The following is an 18,242-nucleotide window of genomic DNA, read 5'->3' on the forward strand; positions in this document are numbered from 1 at the left end:
CCGTTGTTCTTGGAGAATCTTTTTTAAAGTCCAAGTGTGGTCATTAGTGGTGGTAGTTCCTGTTGCTTTGCTAATCAGTTCAGCGGGTTTATTTTATTTCCTTTTTTATTTTAGGTGTGTGCATCCTTGATGTTGTTTTGACTTTATATTATTGCATAGGCTTACTGTAATTCATATCTACTACTTGGTATTAATGTATTTTCTTTATCAAAAAAAGTTCTATATGTAGAACATTTGCAACATGCTTCTTTGCCTAGCATATCCACTGGAGCGTTGAGGAATTCGATATGGTGGCCAAGTAATACATTTTTCTGACTAGGCTGATTTACAATAGTAAGTGGTAATATTTTTTGTTCATGTCTCAGTTACAATTATTTGGTTTAAAATCAATATTTCTTAGCTCCATTTATCCTTCAGTTTAAGAACTTCACATATGGTCCATGAGAAAGTATCCAATGGAAAGGCGCAAGCACCACAGAAGCCACGGCAGGAGTGTCGTGCCGCCACTACCGCCTGATTCAACTGCGGCGGCGACGGGCCCTGCTCCATAAGGGCGGCGGGGACGATGGTGGGCGACGGCGGTCCTTAGCTTCTTCGGCTGTGAGGGCGGTGATGATGCTGGCAAAAGACGAGCGTCTTCTCTGCTGCAGATCATGGGCAGCTCAACGAGATTTGGATGCGGCCTTCTTCTCCGATGCGGTGAGGTCGGCTTGCAGGTGGGGGGCAGCACTGGCTTGGCAAGGAAGATCGTTGGTAGGGCTTGGCCTCGTTTGTGGTCTGTGTGGGAAGTTTGGCTGAGGCTGGTGGTTGGCGGATGGCCGAGGTTGCATCTCTAGAATAAATTCTTGTTCCTGCCTCTGCTGAAATGGCGATGGTGACGCATGTGGTTGTCGTGGACCTTGCTGGAGGGGTCGTCGTGGAGGTGTGCTCCTCTGCGCTCCGTAGTTTTCTTCGGGAGGAAACCTCAGATCCTTAGGATCAGGCGATCGAGGCGTTGTTTGCATCTTTATCCTCATTTGGGGCATTGTCTCGGAGTCGACCTCAGCCTGTGGCCAGTGAATTATGGCATGTTGTTGAGGCTGCTGCCTGAGGACGTTTGGGTCGCGGCTCAGGCTTCGGTAGTCGGTCCTTCCGGCGTGTCCGAGGGGTTCTTCCGTGCTTCAATGTGTTGTTGTGTAGTCGGATCTACGGTGGAGGGTGTCCAGGTGGTGACGATGGCGAGCAACTGGCGGGCTTTTCTGGAAGACTCAGTCGGCGCAAGCCCAACATTTTCCCCTTGTAGAGCTTATTGTCAAAGTCGGAGATGTCTCTCGTTGGCATGTGTGGCCGACTATTGGCGTGTGGCCAGGTCGGTAAGTGGTTGTGCACAATGTCATGTTCCATAACGACATTGGTGCATTTTTAATGGTTTTCAGCCGGTTTCCCGCTAATTAACCGACCGGTATCTTCTTATTTATCAACGAAAATGGCAAGTCTCGCTTTGTTTCAAAAAAAGCCTCATCTTCAGGCCTTCTTTGCTTGGGAATTTCTTTAAAGCATAATTGCCAAGAGAAGTTTGTGATCTAGCTCGGGGAAGGTCCGGTTTCCATTAGTTTGTATTTCACTTTATCCACTTCCGGCGTACATATTCACTTTTCTCCTCTTTATATATTGCCAGGGCAGCCGCCGATGGTCCTTATCGACCTTCCCCGTGCGCTCTCCCCGCCACTACCCGAGGCGCTGTCGGGCAAAGCCCTGGTGGCGTGGCCGCAACGACCCTTGCTGCTGTTGCGTCCGACCAGGCCTCCTCAGAGACCGCGATGTGGGGTGGCGGCTGCTAGGATGCATCGATCTGCAGGCGGCGTCACTACCGGGTGGCGACGATGTGGAGGTTGGCTGGATCTGGGCCTAGGCATGCCTATTTTTGCGCCGTTCCTTCGGTGGCTGCTCCGTCGGTGGTAGAGGATCTCCTAGGCCTCTCCCATACCATGATGAACCCTAGAGTAGCCTCTCTGAACATGGCTTTGGTGTCCATCTTCTCCGCTGGAGGTGGTCAGCCTGAGGCTGGCCTATCAGATCGGGAGGTCTGTCCTCTAGTCCCGGCTGCGAGTCAGGAAGACATAGTTGCCGGTGAAAACCGAGCCGGTTGGCGATGGCGGCGTTCCGGGCCGTTACCTTGATGAAGGTCGATGAGCAATGACTTTCGTCCTACTCGTGCTTCTTTGGGGAAAGCCGTAGGATCTGGTCTTCCAGAACGGACGATCGTGGCCCTGTGGTGTCATGTTCTCTCTTGGGAGCATCGTTTGTGGAGCAGCACGGGTGGACAAAGGTTGGAGGAGGAGATGTCAAGTCATGCATGGCTGACAGGTGGTATGCAGATTCATGCATGTTCGGGAGGTGCTACGCATGATAGATCTTCCATGGTGGCACCGAAAACATGATTGGCAAGGGCTATGCGGATCTCTGCCCTGAAGCTGGACCAGCGGTTTGATGATGGTGACGGCTTCTGAAGAGAGGGGAAAGGTGCTCGCCAAGGGTCTGCTAAACTGGTTGTGAGCTCTTATTTTCGTCAAAGGGTGACTCAGTGATGGCCCTGGTATTTTGTTGATGGAGCGTTTGTTTCTGTTTTTAGGGTGGATGCCCTGATGGCATGCATGTTACTTCACCTATTGGCTGGTTTCTAGGTGTTAAATAGTGGCTTCGGGTTTTATGATGTACTCCTCCGTCCCACAAAAAGTGTTTCAACTTTGTTAAAATTTAGATGTATAAGATAGATAAATCTAAATTTTAACAAAGTTAAGATACTTTTGGTGGAATGGAGGAAGTATCTGCTGAATAAAGTTTAAATAAAAATTGTATGCATCTGTGATGCATGGGCAGGAGCTCCCTCATTTTAAAAAAAAATGAGACAATTTGATATACCACGTGAGTACATATAACACGAGACCCATCCATCTCTAGCAATTTTAGCATTGCAGATATCGTTGCAGACGTAACATCACCGTCGATTGCAGATAAATTGAAGTCTAGAACATATCCTTCTAGGGAATGAGGCCTAGCTGGCAGCTGAAAATGTACGCACGCGTACTCGTTATAATCCTGTTACATGGCCCATGAAAATGAGAACTATTACTCCGTATTATTGTTGATACCTTTAATCAGATACACATGGTTCACATTATTCTTAGTAAGGTGACCTGTCCGTTTCGCCTTTTTATTAACTTTGAATATCCCACGCAACAAGATATAGCACTGAAGATACGAAGTATACCGATGGGCATGTTTATTAACTACGAAAGAAAACGCTACTATCTACGAATTAAAAACGAAAATCTATAGTATTATACTCCGTATTAAAATTGGTACTCATTTTACTTATATTTTGCACTTTTACCTTCATGATGAATAGAAGTTTCTAAGAGCATCTCCAGTCGCGTCCCCAAAGGGATTTGGGGCGCGCCGGACAGAAAATGCGTTCCAGCCGCGTCCCCCAAAGCCCATTTTTGTCCGGCGCGGCTCGATACGGTGTCCGGCGCCCCGAGCCCGTCCCCGTCCCACAGGGGACGCACCGGGGACGCCGGACACACCGAAAAGCGAGGCGGGGTCCCACATGTCGGCGACTATTTGCATAAACCGTTGGTTCACGCCTCTTTTCTCGTCGCTCCTTCCTTCCCGCGCCTCCCACCCCACCGCCGCCGCTGGATTTTCCGGCCGTTTGGGCGTCTGATCTCTGCTGAGAGTCGGCACCGTCGACGCGGCTGGGGCTCCCGCCGGTCGTGCCGCCGCCGCCGCGTCGCCAGCGCGTCCCAGAACGCGCCGTCAAATCCGTCCCACCTCCGCGCACAGAAGGTGCTCGACGACTTGCCAGGTAGGCGCGATTGGCCGCTGTTTGTTGCGTCGTCTGCCTCGGCGCAATTTTAACCATTGATTTTGCTTTAGCCATGGACAGCGACGATGAGATGCTTGCCCTGCTGCTGGAGGACGAGCAAGCCTTCGACGACGACCTGCGGGAGCATTTGCTGATCATCGCGTCCCTCCAAGACATGCTTGACGCTGAGGGGGAGAAGAGGAAGAGGCCGCGCCGCGGAGGATCAAGGCCGGGAAGAAGAAAGTCGAAGCCCCGGCAGAGGATGGAGGGGCATGCCATGCTGCACAACGACTACTTCGCCAACGATGCAACACATGCCGACAATTTTCGGCGCCGGTACAGGATGAGCAAGGGCCCGTTCATGAATATCCTCCACGGCGTTCGAGAGTTCGACCCCTACTTCAAGCTTAAGGTCGACGCTGTAGGCGTTCTCGGGTTCTCGTCCATTCAGAAGTGCACCGCCGCCATGAGGATGCTTGCATACGGAGCACCTGCCGATACACAGGACGACTACCTTCGCATGAGTGAGTCTACTGACATTGAGTGCATGTACAAGTTTTGCCGAGCTGTGGTGAGAAAGTTTGGCAAATACTACTTGAGAGGGCCAATTGAGGAAGAGACTGCAAGGATCATGGCACAAAATGCTGCCAGAGGATTTCCTGGAATGCTTGGAAGCATCGATTGCACGCACTGGGCATGGAAGAACTGCCTGTTTGCTTGGCAAGGTATATACAAAGGGCGTCATGGATATTGCAGTGTGGTGCTTGAAGCTTTGGCAGATTATGACCTGTGGATTTGGCATTCTTTCTTTGGCATGGCGGGATCACACAATGACATCAACGTGTTGCAGCGGTCTCCGGTGTTCAGCAGACTAGTGGAAGGGCATGCTCCACCATGCAACTATGAGATTAATGGCCACCAATATACCAAAGGCTATTATCTAGCCGATGGTATATATCCAAAATGGGCCACTTTTGTCAAAACAATCTCGGATCCATCTGGTCCGAAGAATTCCCACTTTGATACACGACAGGAGGCTTGCAGGAAGGATGTCGAGTGGGCATTTGGTGTGCTTCAAGCACAATTTGCCATTGTCCGGTATCCTGCTCTAAGCTGGTCTCACGACCAAATGTGGGAGGTGATGCAGGCTTGTGTGATCATGCACAACATGATCATCGAGGATGACCGCAAGAATCATGCGAGGACACATGTTGGTCCCTATGAGTGTCAGGGCCCTCTCGCGGAGGTTGATCATGAGTTGCCTGCAGATTTTGCTGATTTTCTCGCTATGCACGCAGAGATCCGTGACAGCAATGTTCATGATCAACTTCAAGCTGATCTCGTTGAGCATTTGTGGAGGATCAAAGGAAATATTGTGGCACCTTGATGTAGCATCTAGCCCTATTTATTATATTTGTTTACTTGTTTTATTGTTTGTTGTAATTTAATTTAAAAACAATCCTCACAAACATTTTTATTCATATGCTACATTTGATAAATGGTTATGTGTTAAAAAAGTATTTTAAATGTTTGGGGGCGGCGTTTGTGCGGCACTGCATGATAAGCAACTCAAACAATGATCAAAGGTTAAAAATCATTGTCACCTGATTACCCTCAGCGTTTGGGGGACGCGGCTGGGGAGCGACGTCCCCCAAACGCGGCACGAACAAAACACGTCCCCCAAACGCTCAATCCGGCGCGGTTTGGGGGACGCGGCTGGAGATGCTCTAAGGTACATGAGCAAGTAGAATTCGTAATTCTAAGCTACATGTGGGAAAGAAAAAATAAAAAGAATCCTTATTACATGCAGATCTTGGTGCACGAATTTCATTCTTTAGTGGGAGGGAACGTTTCCGTCGACAACAAAGCGTTTATAGTGACTTCGTCAATCTCAAAACCCGCCGAATCAGTTTCTTGGACTCGGTCTCTCGAAGATGCTCATAGGGTCACGCTCCAGCACGCTGGGCCCACCTGGAGCTGTAGTGGTTCGGCAATGAGGTGCTCACCCGCCTCGCCACAGACGAGGAAGTGCGTGAGAAGATCGGCGGCACTAGCAACATCGTATCCATCATCCTCGCTATATTCTTCCGGTCAGGCATCACAGACGAGGCCCACGGCGTGGCGTCGAGGCCAGCGAGGCGCTAACCATGTTGGCGCTCGACAATCCGCGCAACTGCAACTGGATACTCGACACCGCGCTCGCCATCATCGGTAATCTCGTCGAGGCGCTCATCGATGACATGGTCTGCGTTGGCATGGCCAACAGGATCCTCACCAACCTATGCGAGTACTCCGTTGGCGGCGAGCGGTTCACGGAGTTGCGCACCACCATCACTTCCGGTGCCGCGACGGTGCACAACGTCATGACCAAGAAGTTGAGGTGGCTAGAGGTGTAGTTGGGCTTCGCGGCGCGGATGGTGAGACTTTTGGGCCTGCACGAGCTGGCCCACCACCTCGGCAGCGCACCTGCATCAGCGAGGTGGACATGGTCAACAGGATGGTCCACGTGTTATGTGAGCATATAAATTCGTTGATCCATAACTTTTGGTGGAGCTCAAAACAAGGGAAGATAAAATCTTGTTGGGTTTGCTGGGAGATTATGACTAAACCAAAATTCCTTAGAGGTATGGGTTTTCGAGACATAGAGCTTTTCAATCTTGCTCTGTTAACACAACAAGGTTGGCGAATTTTACAGAATCCATCTACTCTAAGTGCCAGAGTTCTTAAGATTGTGTATTTCCCTGAATCTGACTACCTTCACGCGGAATTGGGCACTTACCCTTCCCAGGTGTGGCGTGCGCTTATTGAAGGGAGGATGGTTTTGGCACAGGGCCTTATACGTCGCATTGGAACGGGCACTAAAACCGATGCATGGGCTGACAATTGGATCCCGAGGGATGGAGCTCTGCGGTGGCTTGCATCGGTGCGGACCCACCGAGGCTTGTTTCAGACTACATTGATCTGACTACAAGGCAGTGGGATATGGAGAAGGTAAATTCTTTCTTTCTCCCCATGGACGTTGAACTGATCCAGACTATTCCAATTAGCACAAGTTCACTGGGAGATCGCCATATCGCATGCTGTCTAGCACGAAGGTGAGGCACGAGGACTGGCTCGATGGATCGACAACAACATTTGATCATCAAACTGTTCAGAAGAGTTGGACTAGGCTGTGGCACATTCAGGTGCTGGCAAAATTAAAGGTTTTCATTTGGCGCCTAGCCCAACATTCTTTACCTACAACAGATCTCCTGCACCGTAGGAATATAACACAGACGAGTGTGTGTGTGGTATTTGTGGGGCTGAGGATTCATGGCGGCACTTGTTGGTGGATTGCATGATGGCGCGGTGTGTCTGGACCTTGGCAGATGAGTGAAAAGTACATTGGAAACATGCATCTCTCCTCTTTAAAATTTTCACCTCCAATGAGCTAAGTGCATGTAGGAAACAAAAAAAACATCAAAAAAACATATGATCAATATTATTGGGTTTGATTTTCGTGCGATGAGAGAAGCAATTAAAGTGCATTGGAAAGGTAGGAGTACACTTTTTTGTGGATAAAGTTTAGAGCTAGATGTACACTTATGAGGGAGGACGGAGGGAGTAGCTTACACGATATAGGAAGACGCGTAAGGGAACAGGAGCACTTTTTGATCCCATACTCACACGCGTGCATGTTTGCTTTTCTTTTGAGATGGGTGCATACTCATGTGGCTTGGAAGCATTTGCTTTAGTGAAACTTCTCCTTTGCAAAATACACCGGGCCATGCCAGTCAAAAAGTTATTAGTGCTTTTATTAAAAATGTAATGGTTGCAAATATATTTTTAGTAAATATGCATATCCTCAATATATAGTTATATACATAGCTATGTGCAATTTATATTGATAAATGTTAATTAGCCATAGCGACGCATGGCCATTCAACTAGTATTACTAATAGGAATGAAAGTCACCAAATACCTTGTCACATACGATTCACCGAAGCCGCACGTACACAAAAAGATGACACTAAATCCTTTGTGATAACTAGAAATACAACAAATACTTATGAAAGAGTTGTCCCGGGTTCCTATACATAGGTGCTCCTAGTGTGCAACAATCCACTTCATGTGAATTCTGAAAGGTCTGCCACAAAAATTTTACGGAGTATTTTTATTAGAGATGCACATGATACTCTTCCATGTTTTGCGGGGATCTAGTACTAGTGTCGTGGGGATGTGTCCATTGCTACCTTCTTATTCGGCTCAATGGAGGATTCTCTGAGCGAAAATATAAACTATTGCACATGAATGGGTCGAGGGGACCATTTGACATCCCGAGGAGGGTCATCGGGCGTTTGCTAGCAGCGGTGGACGAAACATCCGGTAGAACAATTGACGAATATGCCAATAGTAGCCGTGTAGTTTTCGGTTTTATTTTTTTTATTACTCTGTTCTCCTATTTGCTCTTGTTGTACTCTTCTGCGTCTGGAAGTTCCCTTCTAATACTACCTCTATCTATAAAAGATCATCAGCGATTTAACTAAATTCGGATGTATCTAGGATATCAAAAGTTTATCTAATTCGGATATATCTATAGTGTATACATCCAAATTTATATAAATATTCGAGATCTTTTTATGGATGAAAAAGAGTAGTTAGTCAATATTACATGAATTATTTAAAGACGTAGTAGATTGTATGAAATCAACAGCCTGAGAAGCTGATTATATGGATAGCCGGCATGAAGAGATGCTATGTGTGCTGCCACATAAACTTATTTGAAATGTCTTGAATGATTATACTATTAAAGAGCACATACTCTCGAATAGTAGTAAAAACAACCTTGGCAGGAAAAAGAATGGTTGGCTAAAACTATTAAGGATGAAACTAACTGGTCCTCCAGTTAAATTTGCAATTGTATAGCAGGATTGTGTGATCTCATCAATCGGTCGTCCAAAAAAGGATGGCATGCAAAACTGGATGGCTGGAAGAAATGACGATGGGAGATGGACTATCATTTATGAATGTTTAGTAAAAAATTGGTTAATAATATCTATTTGTTGAGAAATAGTACAACCATTACTTAAAAATGATAAAGCATCCAAGATTACAAATTTTACAATATGGAAAGCTGTGCAACTCTCATGTGTCGTATTCTGGAAATCTTTTGTCGGCAGTAAAGTTTACATCGCACTACTTATTCCAATTTCAAAAATTAGGTTACACTAATGCCTCACCTACATTCCATCTACACCCTAACAATCATCAATAAAGAATATTTCTTTGGGTATGTGTGTGTCTATCACCATTGATTTGCCTTTTGCGGTCCCTGGGAATCTGATGCCCTAAAGCCTCTAATGCTATGTACAACAGTTGAGAAGCAAATTACGGACAAGGATACACACACCACAAAAAGAACAAAATAAAATTTAACACTGAACACATATGATGTCACAGCCACGATAAAACTCAACGACATTTTACAGTAAAGCAAGGACCATGGCAGAATGAACCATACTGAAGATAAGGGCGGCCACCAACATCACAAATGATCATGCCTCCAGACTCAAACATCTGGAACCGATAGGAAGTACTGAGACATAAATATCCTGAATCTTAATTTGTACTCCTTTGGTGAGATTACTGTTGGAGAAAGATTCTTGGGAACAACAAGCGATGTCTTCACCCAAGACTCTAGTTGTTTGTCCCAGGTATATTGCCTCAAGTAATCTATAATTCCGAACACAAGTTCCTTCTTCTGTTTGTCCACTCCAACAAACAAGGAGTAATCCATGACATTCATACGCTGAAAACATAAGAAATTCAACTTGTAAGCTTCAGCACCAACGCAATGGACGTGTACATTTTTACAAAAAAAAAACAGATGCATATATACTCGATAAAAAACTATTTCCAGGAACAAGCATACTTACACATAGAAAAGATGTATCGTTCCAAATAGCACGTTCCATGAGGTTTTTGGTTTTTCCTTCAATGTAGATAGGCATGGTACGCATGTCTTCAATAAAGTTTTGATCCAACAGTACACTCTCAGGATTTTTTGAGTCAGCGACATATCGTGAGAAAAGAGCACCCTTCAGATCATATCGACGTAGTATGTTACGTCCAAATAAAAGATTCTCCATAACCATGAAATTAGTCCTTGTCTCCTTGCCATTCCTAATTTCCTTGACCTGCAAATAGTTATTAGAGATAATTAGAACATGAACATCAGATAGCACGAGTAATTAACAGTACAGAGCTTTGGGAAAGATTCATTCTGGACCTGATATATTCCCAGTATTTTAGCAAGGCAAGTTGGGTTACTTGAGGCCTGAGATACACCAAAATGCTTGAAGTATTCGAGGCCAAACTTTAAGAATGAGTCAAACTCTGTCTTCTTGATTTCTTTTATGATAAATCTGTCATCCATTGATTTCGCAAAAAAAGCCTTGCTCTTACCACCTTGTGCATTCCATATTTTACAACGGCTTATGGATGAAATATAAGCAAGTTCCGATGGGCAACATATCTTCCGAAGCTCATAGAATTGCCTTGCATATATAGAAACAACAGTGTATTTGCTCTTCAAAGCTAGCTTTTCACTATTCAGACAAATTTCAGGATGCATATCTTTTAATGCTGACAGAAATGAATCATAAAATCCAGATGTTGATTCCTCATATGTTAATGAGGATGCATTGCTTAACATACTATGATCCTTTTCTAAAGATTTATTTGTAGACACAACTGATGCCGGCATCGAGATACCTCTGGCCAAGTTGCTGGGTGCTACTTTATCTAGCTTTTTTCTAGATATAAGTTCATCCTTTTCAAATGCAGCTTCAGAGTAAATTCCTTGTTGTTCAGATATAGCTAGTGCATAACCAATAATGCTAGACACCTCTTCATCAGCAATTGACAAGATATTACCACATGGGCCAACTGTAAAACGCATCAGGTGCATTTGGTATTTGAGCTGCGTCAGTGATGAAGAAGACGGGGTGTAGTTGTTGATTAGATGAAATTTATCCAAAGAACCAAGTTGTATTTCTTTCTTGTACTCCCTTTCCAAGTGACTGAACTTACTCCAGACCCAGTCTCCTGTGTCATCACTTGCGAAATCCAGCAAGTTACGCAATACATGCAAGCCTTTACATGGAATGGCAACAGGGGGAATTTCATCGCCCCCTCTGGCTGGTGCAGGGTGTTCATCATTCTTGACTGGTAAAACACTTGATTTATCTAAGCAAACATGGTTAACATTCTGAACAGAGGAGTCAATTTTATGAGACCCATTTTCATCAGCAACACCTGGAGAAGACCCTTGCTCTTTGATTATTGAGTTCTCAGTAAGCTGATCCTTCTCTGAAATTATGCCGCTACAGGAATTGTCAAAATCGCCAGAAGAATTTATAGTTGCTTCTTCCTCCATTGCAATATTCGGGACAGATAGTGAGTCCCCATGTACGGCAATATTTTTAGAACTTCTCAGCTCATTCTCCGCTTTGCTTTTGTGAGTAGAATTGTCAGACGATGCGGCATTTATTTTACTGTACTGGAGAAGATGACGAAGACGGATATCCCAAATATAAAATCCAAGAAGCAGTTGTTGATACAGCCAGTTCAAGCTAAGGATATCGTAAGCACAAGCCTCCGGTTTAGCAATGTGATCAATTACATTCAGAGAAACCTTGTGTGCAGAGGATATGTTAACACCTTAAGACATAAAATATAATAACCAACCCTTTGCCGAGGAAAAGAACTAATGGGAGAAAAAATAGGCTTACCTCAAATTCATCTTTCTCTTGTGCAAGCATACCACTGACTTCCAAAAATAATCCCTCATATGCTGAACTGTTCCTGTTTTCCCCCATGGCTTCACCAGAGTATCTTGATTTCATGCCTTGTATTATGTTTCCAATTTCAGAAAAGAGTAGCTTCCATTTAAGAAGGACCTTCAAGAATAGAAGTATGTTAAGATGCAAGAATAATAGAGCTAAAGATAAATGTATGGCTGCAGAAAAAAAATTGTAGGCACACACATTCTTAACTTCAACATCAAGCCACTCTTTTTTGTTTGGGTCATGAAACTGCAAAGCCATCGGTGGCTTACAAGCAGAATATATTTCAACAGACGAGTATCTGAACATAGCAACTTTAGATCCCAATCTGCATGTCATGAGATGAATATTTTTTAGTGATGTCATGTTGAAAATGAACTTATGAACCTAGGAACATCTTCTAACATTTACCCAAAGAAACGTAGGCAGTCCCTATGCAGCAAATGTCCACATGTTGATAGCTTCTTAGCAGAAGAATGCGTTGAGAAACTGAGTTCAAGGAACTTCCCAAACGAGAGATTGCGTGCAGAGGAAGAAATTATAACCCTATTTGTGGGATTACCACTACATCTCAAGCACCTGGTCCACATCCAAATTCTTCCTTGGTCCTGACCGGAAAGTGCTGCCCCCAACGGAAGGCTTCTTACAAGAACAGTGAGAGTACCATCACGGTGGGTGTAAGAGTACATGTGAGCTTCTGGAGGCTCAGCACATGATAAGCAATTGTGTTTCTGCAAGTAAAGTACTTGTTACTTAAACATAAATAAAGCCAATGAATGATTTGTTAGATTAACAAAAAAAAGATGTATGACCTCACTAAGTAAAGTATCTTTCAGATATATCCCCAGAGATGTGTCAAAATACCCATAGTAAGTTATTCTGGAAAGATGACTCTGCTCACAAACTGCTTTATTCCTGATGTTTTGGCTGGACATCGAAATTAATATGGTCTGAGCATTTAAAGAAGTCCTAGTCTTCACATGAGTTTCATCATCCAAAGTTTCTTGGGAATTTTCGCCAGGTGCTTCTTTCTTCTGCATGCTTATTTTTTCTGACGTAGCAGTAAAGGTTGACCCACCAAACTCATCACATGAGGTTGACTCAGCAGAGTCGGAACATAATGTCTCACCAATAATCTTTGTCGAGTGATCTAGATCAGGCAGCGATGAATTAGACAGAATACCTTGGCTGCCAGAACCTTTGGAACTCTTAATTTCAGAATCATGAAGATGCTGTGACGTGGAATTTCTAGAGTTGGCTAACTCTTTCATATTACCATATTGCTCATCTGAAGTGCTAGAAGGAAAAAGCAACTGTGGATCTGCTTTTAAATAGTCCTCTTTCTGTGTGGCATTTTTTTGTGTTATAAATGATCTTTGATCAGCAAAGAATGACGTTTCAAGGACCAAATGGTAAGCTGCAAAGACAGTGAAATGAAGGACTCGCTTAATCTTCTTCAAGATTTCACTTGTTGATCCTTTTAGCAATATCTACAAAATAATTTCATGCAATCAGAAATACCAAAACAAATCATACTAGTTACAATACTGAACATAAATGGCAATGTTAGCACTTAGCACAACCAAGGTGGAACAATGTGGTATGTTTTGAAGTTGTGCTATATATAAAGTTCACTAAAGCATAAATAACCCTTGCTATCAGAAAATGATGGTATTGCCACCGAATTTCCAACTCAATATACATAACAAAAAACAGCATAATGGTGTTACCAACAACATAATGAGCGATCAGAAAATGATTTGCTATCATAAACACAATTTGACTCAACCACACCACGGAAGACACACTAAGAATCGGATTATGGACCCAGGAGTGAAATTATCTGATCAGATTCGACATATTTGAAAAATGGTGAAGTACTGCTGTATGAGCATTTTTTTTTTGAGAACTGAGTGGTAGCTCAGTGGCAAGGCTTGCGAGTGCGCAGACAGCCCACCCGGGTTCGAGTCCCAACGGGACCGAATAAACGGGTGTTATCTAGCGCGTATAAATTCACTGCTCGAGAGGTCTCATCATCTATCTAACAACGTATAGCCAAGGGAGGAAATCTTCCCCTGTTGGTCAACGTTTTTTTGTATGAAAGCATTTTTTGTCAAAAAGAGCATAACAGAAGAAAAAATTATAAAGAGAGAAGTCTGACCAATCCAATTTATCAGAAACTCAGACAATACACAAAATGCAGAAATAAGGAAAAACAAGAAGAAAACATACTGTGCATCCCTGAGGTTTTGGAAAACCCTCTAGAAATAAAAATGTTTTGCTTGACCTTCTTCCTCCTTCTACAGTATGATTATGCTCCTCAACAAACTTTTCGAAATGGATAGATTCACACTGCTTAATAAGGTTGGTTTTCTTGTGAACATCCTGCAACGAGATAATTGGGGAACCAGTGCAAAGAGCAATTCTTTCCAGCCGATGCATATTCATGTCACTAACCAAGGTAACTCCTTGTTTCTGAACATACTCATTTACATTTCGTGAAACCGCTTTCTCCACTAATATAACATCAGGATGCCATTTACCTATCGCATCACTGAGAGTTTTCTCCAACTGCTCACTTTCCTGGTCAATGGTGACGAATGGAAATATTGTAAATCTTCTATATCATCAAGTATTGTCACTGGAACATAAATAAATTTGAGTGCGAGCATGCATGCACACCTGTTTCATTGAATTCATCGACGAGAGCCCTGTGGAGAAGTTACCGATGGCGCCCTGAAGAATTAACAATTTCGGGTGCTTAATGTTGGCTCTCATCTGCTTATGTGCAGCGCTCTTCTTAAAAACAAGACCGTTGATCACTTCACTATCAAAGAAAGAGAGTGAGTACAAATAGTTCAGGCATAATAAGGCAACAGAATGAGCAGTACAATGAGGAAAGTTAGCACTTTACCTCTGCTGGCAAGATCCTGAAGCTATGCATTTCACCTTTACATACAACCCTGGATCCATTGAATTTCCAACATTGTCATCAGGCTTGACAAGTAAGGCAGCATGCCATGATAAAGAAGCAACAATATCAAGCCAGGCATTATCGGTTCCTTCATCAGACAAAGAGAACCCTTCAGCAGCCAAAAAACGACTAACAAGGATCTTGAATTGCCCATTCATAACTTCTGACATTGCTTTCTGCAATTGGTCTTCACGGCTATTCTTGCTTCTCTCCTCGTCGAAGCTATGATTTAAACTTGACTTACCCCACCCACTATCATTGTTGTCACTATCATCCTCATGATTAGCGAGAGTATCAACATCATCATCCTTATTTGCTGGTTCTGGTGGTAACCAAATTACAGGATCTGAATCAAAGCTGGGCGACACTAGGGGATAAAGATAGTCGATTCCACTTTCAAAGTTGCCATCTGATTTCATGTCTGACTCGGTATTCAATATATTGTTGTAAACTATAGTGTTTTCCTTGGTACTGTCACGTTGACCCATGACTTGCTCATTCAATGGAATTATTTCACCTCCTGGCATTGGAAGGCTAGTAACCTCTTCAACGTATATCACATTGGGTTGCTTAAGATCATTATCTTCCAATGATACACCATACTGCAATCCTGTAAGTTGGTCATTGGACAGGATATCTCTGTCAGGCTCTTTTGATACAGTTGTGTCCAAGATAACATTAGGGGCATCAAATTTTTCCTTGGTGGTACCTTGATCAGTTTCCAACTGTGGTTGACCAGATATAATACTTTGGTCTGCTGAAATGGGATTATTAGCAGCATCATTGGGTCGGAAGGTATGACTGGGTTGGCATTCTTCCTCTTTTACTAGATTCCCTTTTTCCATCTCCATAAATTCATCACTGACAAAGATATCAGGATGAAGTTGGCCGGTATCTAGGAGTTCCTCTTCAGAGTCAGTATCCATGTGGGAGTGATCTGAGAGAAATACAAGACAAATAAAATTAAGCTAGGAAAGCAAATAATAATAATGACAGATTGACAGATGTGTCAGTTATAAGAGAATATTGCACAAAATACATACCAAATCTTGAAAAGCAACTAGCAAAGCTTGAGAAAGAACTTGCTCGACTAAACAGAGGAGTGCCATAAGGAGTGCCGCAAGGGCTTGCTTGTGTGCTCAGCCGTTCCATCTCACCACTGGGAACTAATATTTTTTTACCATGGGTACAGTTGTCCCAGCAAGAATCGCTACAGGTAGGGACGTTATGTACCCCATCCACATTTGCCTCTTCTGATTCAACTGCATGACACATTTTACTCATGACACAGACTGAGCAGATTATTGATAGAGAAATATGACCACCTGCAAAGACAACAACCTTGAATCATCTTGAGTGCTAATCTGGAAACTGAAGGTACTACATATCATATATTTATCACAGCAACATAAGGATTTTACAAAGGTCCAGGTCAGGGCAACAAGAATCTCCATTCAATCTATTTCAGCATGTCTAGGTGTTCACTGATTTATAATTTTCAGCTGTTCATTTATGAACTCGTTGGTTTACTCCGTTAGGCCAGTGCGGATGTGAATTCATGAGCTCGAGGTAACTCACAAAAAATTCGGGTACAATCCAAAGGTGTTTTGGGAGTGTGCCAAACTGCTTTAGTCAAGGCATAATCAAAGATAGAGTGTGCATGAGCAATCAGCATTGAGGACAACACTGTATTATCAGAACAACAAACATTGGTAATTGCACAGTTATTAGGAATTGCACTGGAAAGTTCACTGAGGACACAACCAGAACTACAGAGGAAGTGCAGAGTAAACTAACAAAAATAACAAGCAGCAGATGCTAGAAAACACACACCACTAATCTCATAACATCGAGAAGTTTACACAAAATAAATAAGTTCAAATGGTGTATTGGTAAATACTAAATAAGCAGTGCTAGGATTCTAGCAACATGAGAAACTAAACTGTAAAGGCTACGAGAACAGGTGTTCACTGAACGAAACAGAGTTTGCCAGCAGCAGAGGCCTCATAATTTAATACAGCAGAGAGCACTAAGTCCACACCCATCGTAATTTAACATCTCCAAAGTCCAAATAAATATAATACTCTGAAATAAATAATATTGTTCAGACGACAAATTCACCACCGACGCATCAAAATACCCGGCACATTACACGCAACTGTACTCACAGACTAAGCCGGCGGCGTCAGGCAGAGGCGCCCCCGGCGACTGCGGATGAGGCGGCAGAGCAGGACCAAGGTGGCGGGTGCCGAGTCGGTGCCCGACCACGGCGGAGGCACGATAGGACGGCGGGCGGGCGGCGCAAGCCTACCTTTACCTACGGCGGCAGCTCAGCTCACGGGCAGCGGAAACAGACAAAACCAAATGACCCCTCGCGCGCGATCGCCGACGAGCTCCTCGGAGAAATCGCGATTGCTTGGCGTCGTGAAATAGGCACCCGAAATAAACCCACCGGATTCGGGAGAGGGCAAGGCATCATGATGAGAAAGCTTACGTGCGGGGGCGGAGAAGGCATATCCCGGTTGGAAATCCACCCGGCGAATCCGTCAGACCTTCACACACGCGCGCGCGCGCACAAAAACCCGCAGAACACGCGCGCGGCCGCCAACCGGCGGGCGGAGGGCGAGTGGTCGGCGACGGAAGGGCGGCCGCCGCGGAATCTCTCGGAGCTCTCGATCTGGGGATTCTTCTCAGGAATGGTTCGGAACGGGATGGGAGAGATTGGAACAGGGAAGAAGAGGTGGGATCGGGTGAGCTGTGCGCGTATATATACGCACATACGCGCCGGAGGAGCTAAAAGCTGGCAGTCCGCACGGGGTCGCGAAATGGTCCCGCGTATGAACTGAACTGGATCCGTCCGATTGCTTGCGGGCGCACGGAACTGCGTATTTCGGGCGCGTATCGTGCGTGCGCTCTGCTCGCCGGCCCCCAATCTAAGCATTTCCGCTAGCCGTGCGATTTCAAGCGCCGATTTTGAATTAGGCTCCACGGAGCACCACTCGCTCAAGCTACCCCGGATACACGTTTTGGCCTGCAATTTGGTGGTTTCATGTACCTTTCGCGGGTGCCTAATGCGGTGTATTATCGGTTTGGTCCGACTCTTGTTTTTATGTAATTGTGATTTAGTCTGCTTTTTATGGAGAAATGGTCTTTAATAGATAAAAGTATTTCTAGCAATACTATTTTCACAAGATATGTAATGATTTATTTACTTTCTTGAATGAGCAATAGTTTCTATATCGACGTGTTCAATATTTTCTCATTAGTCTCGCCAGGCAGGTTCAAGAAACCGACAAGGTGTGAAAAAGTTTTATAGCGCTGGCACACAATTATCATGCCACCGTACATATTTTGTATGAAGTAGTCACACCTGGATCCTTGTCCATGACTCCTTCTCCGCCTCTCGTGTAGTCTCCACATATGGGTGTTGTGTATTACTGTGTGTATTGATGCATGTTGTGACCATTGTCCATAACAGTTGTGTTCCAGCAAATGTTTGGCAAGAAGTGCCACAATAAATCACCGGGGTTCTAGCTGGTTGTCGTGGCGCGGAAGGGATCTTGGGTTGCTTAGGCTGGGCCTATGATGAATATAT

The 18,242-nt window shown here is 44.4% G+C and overlaps 1 protein-coding gene across 3 annotated transcripts; it reads right to left on the reverse strand.

Moving 5' to 3' along the window:
- Positions 1-9,240: 9,240 nt before the first annotated feature.
- On the reverse strand, positions 9,241-17,256 carry LOC124659843 (putative 1-phosphatidylinositol-3-phosphate 5-kinase FAB1D). 3 transcript variants are annotated; one of them, XM_047197665.1, is made up of 13 exons: positions 17,142-17,256; positions 15,691-15,972; positions 15,357-15,584; positions 14,588-15,257; positions 14,356-14,500; positions 13,906-14,256; positions 12,486-13,163; positions 12,085-12,404; positions 11,875-12,001; positions 11,620-11,787; positions 10,116-11,522; positions 9,763-10,023; positions 9,241-9,635 (listed from the first exon to the last, which is right to left on the reverse strand). In XM_047197665.1, the coding sequence occupies exons 2-13, from the start codon at positions 15,929-15,931 to the stop codon at positions 9,396-9,398; spliced, it is 4,836 nt and encodes a 1,611-aa protein (XP_047053621.1). In that variant the 5' UTR covers positions 15,932-15,972; positions 17,142-17,256; the 3' UTR covers positions 9,241-9,395. The 3 variants fall into 3 exon arrangements, with proteins under 3 accessions (XP_047053621.1, XP_047053619.1, XP_047053620.1); XM_047197663.1 differs by having other exon boundaries at positions 14,588-15,584; XM_047197664.1 differs by lacking the exon at positions 17,142-17,256 and adding an exon at positions 16,816-16,877 and having other exon boundaries at positions 14,588-15,584.
- Between the last annotated feature and the right edge of the window lie 986 nt (positions 17,257-18,242).

This window comes from Lolium rigidum, chromosome 6, assembly GCF_022539505.1.
Source record: "Lolium rigidum isolate FL_2022 chromosome 6, APGP_CSIRO_Lrig_0.1, whole genome shotgun sequence".
Lineage (NCBI taxonomy): Eukaryota > Viridiplantae > Streptophyta > Magnoliopsida > Poales > Poaceae > Lolium > Lolium rigidum.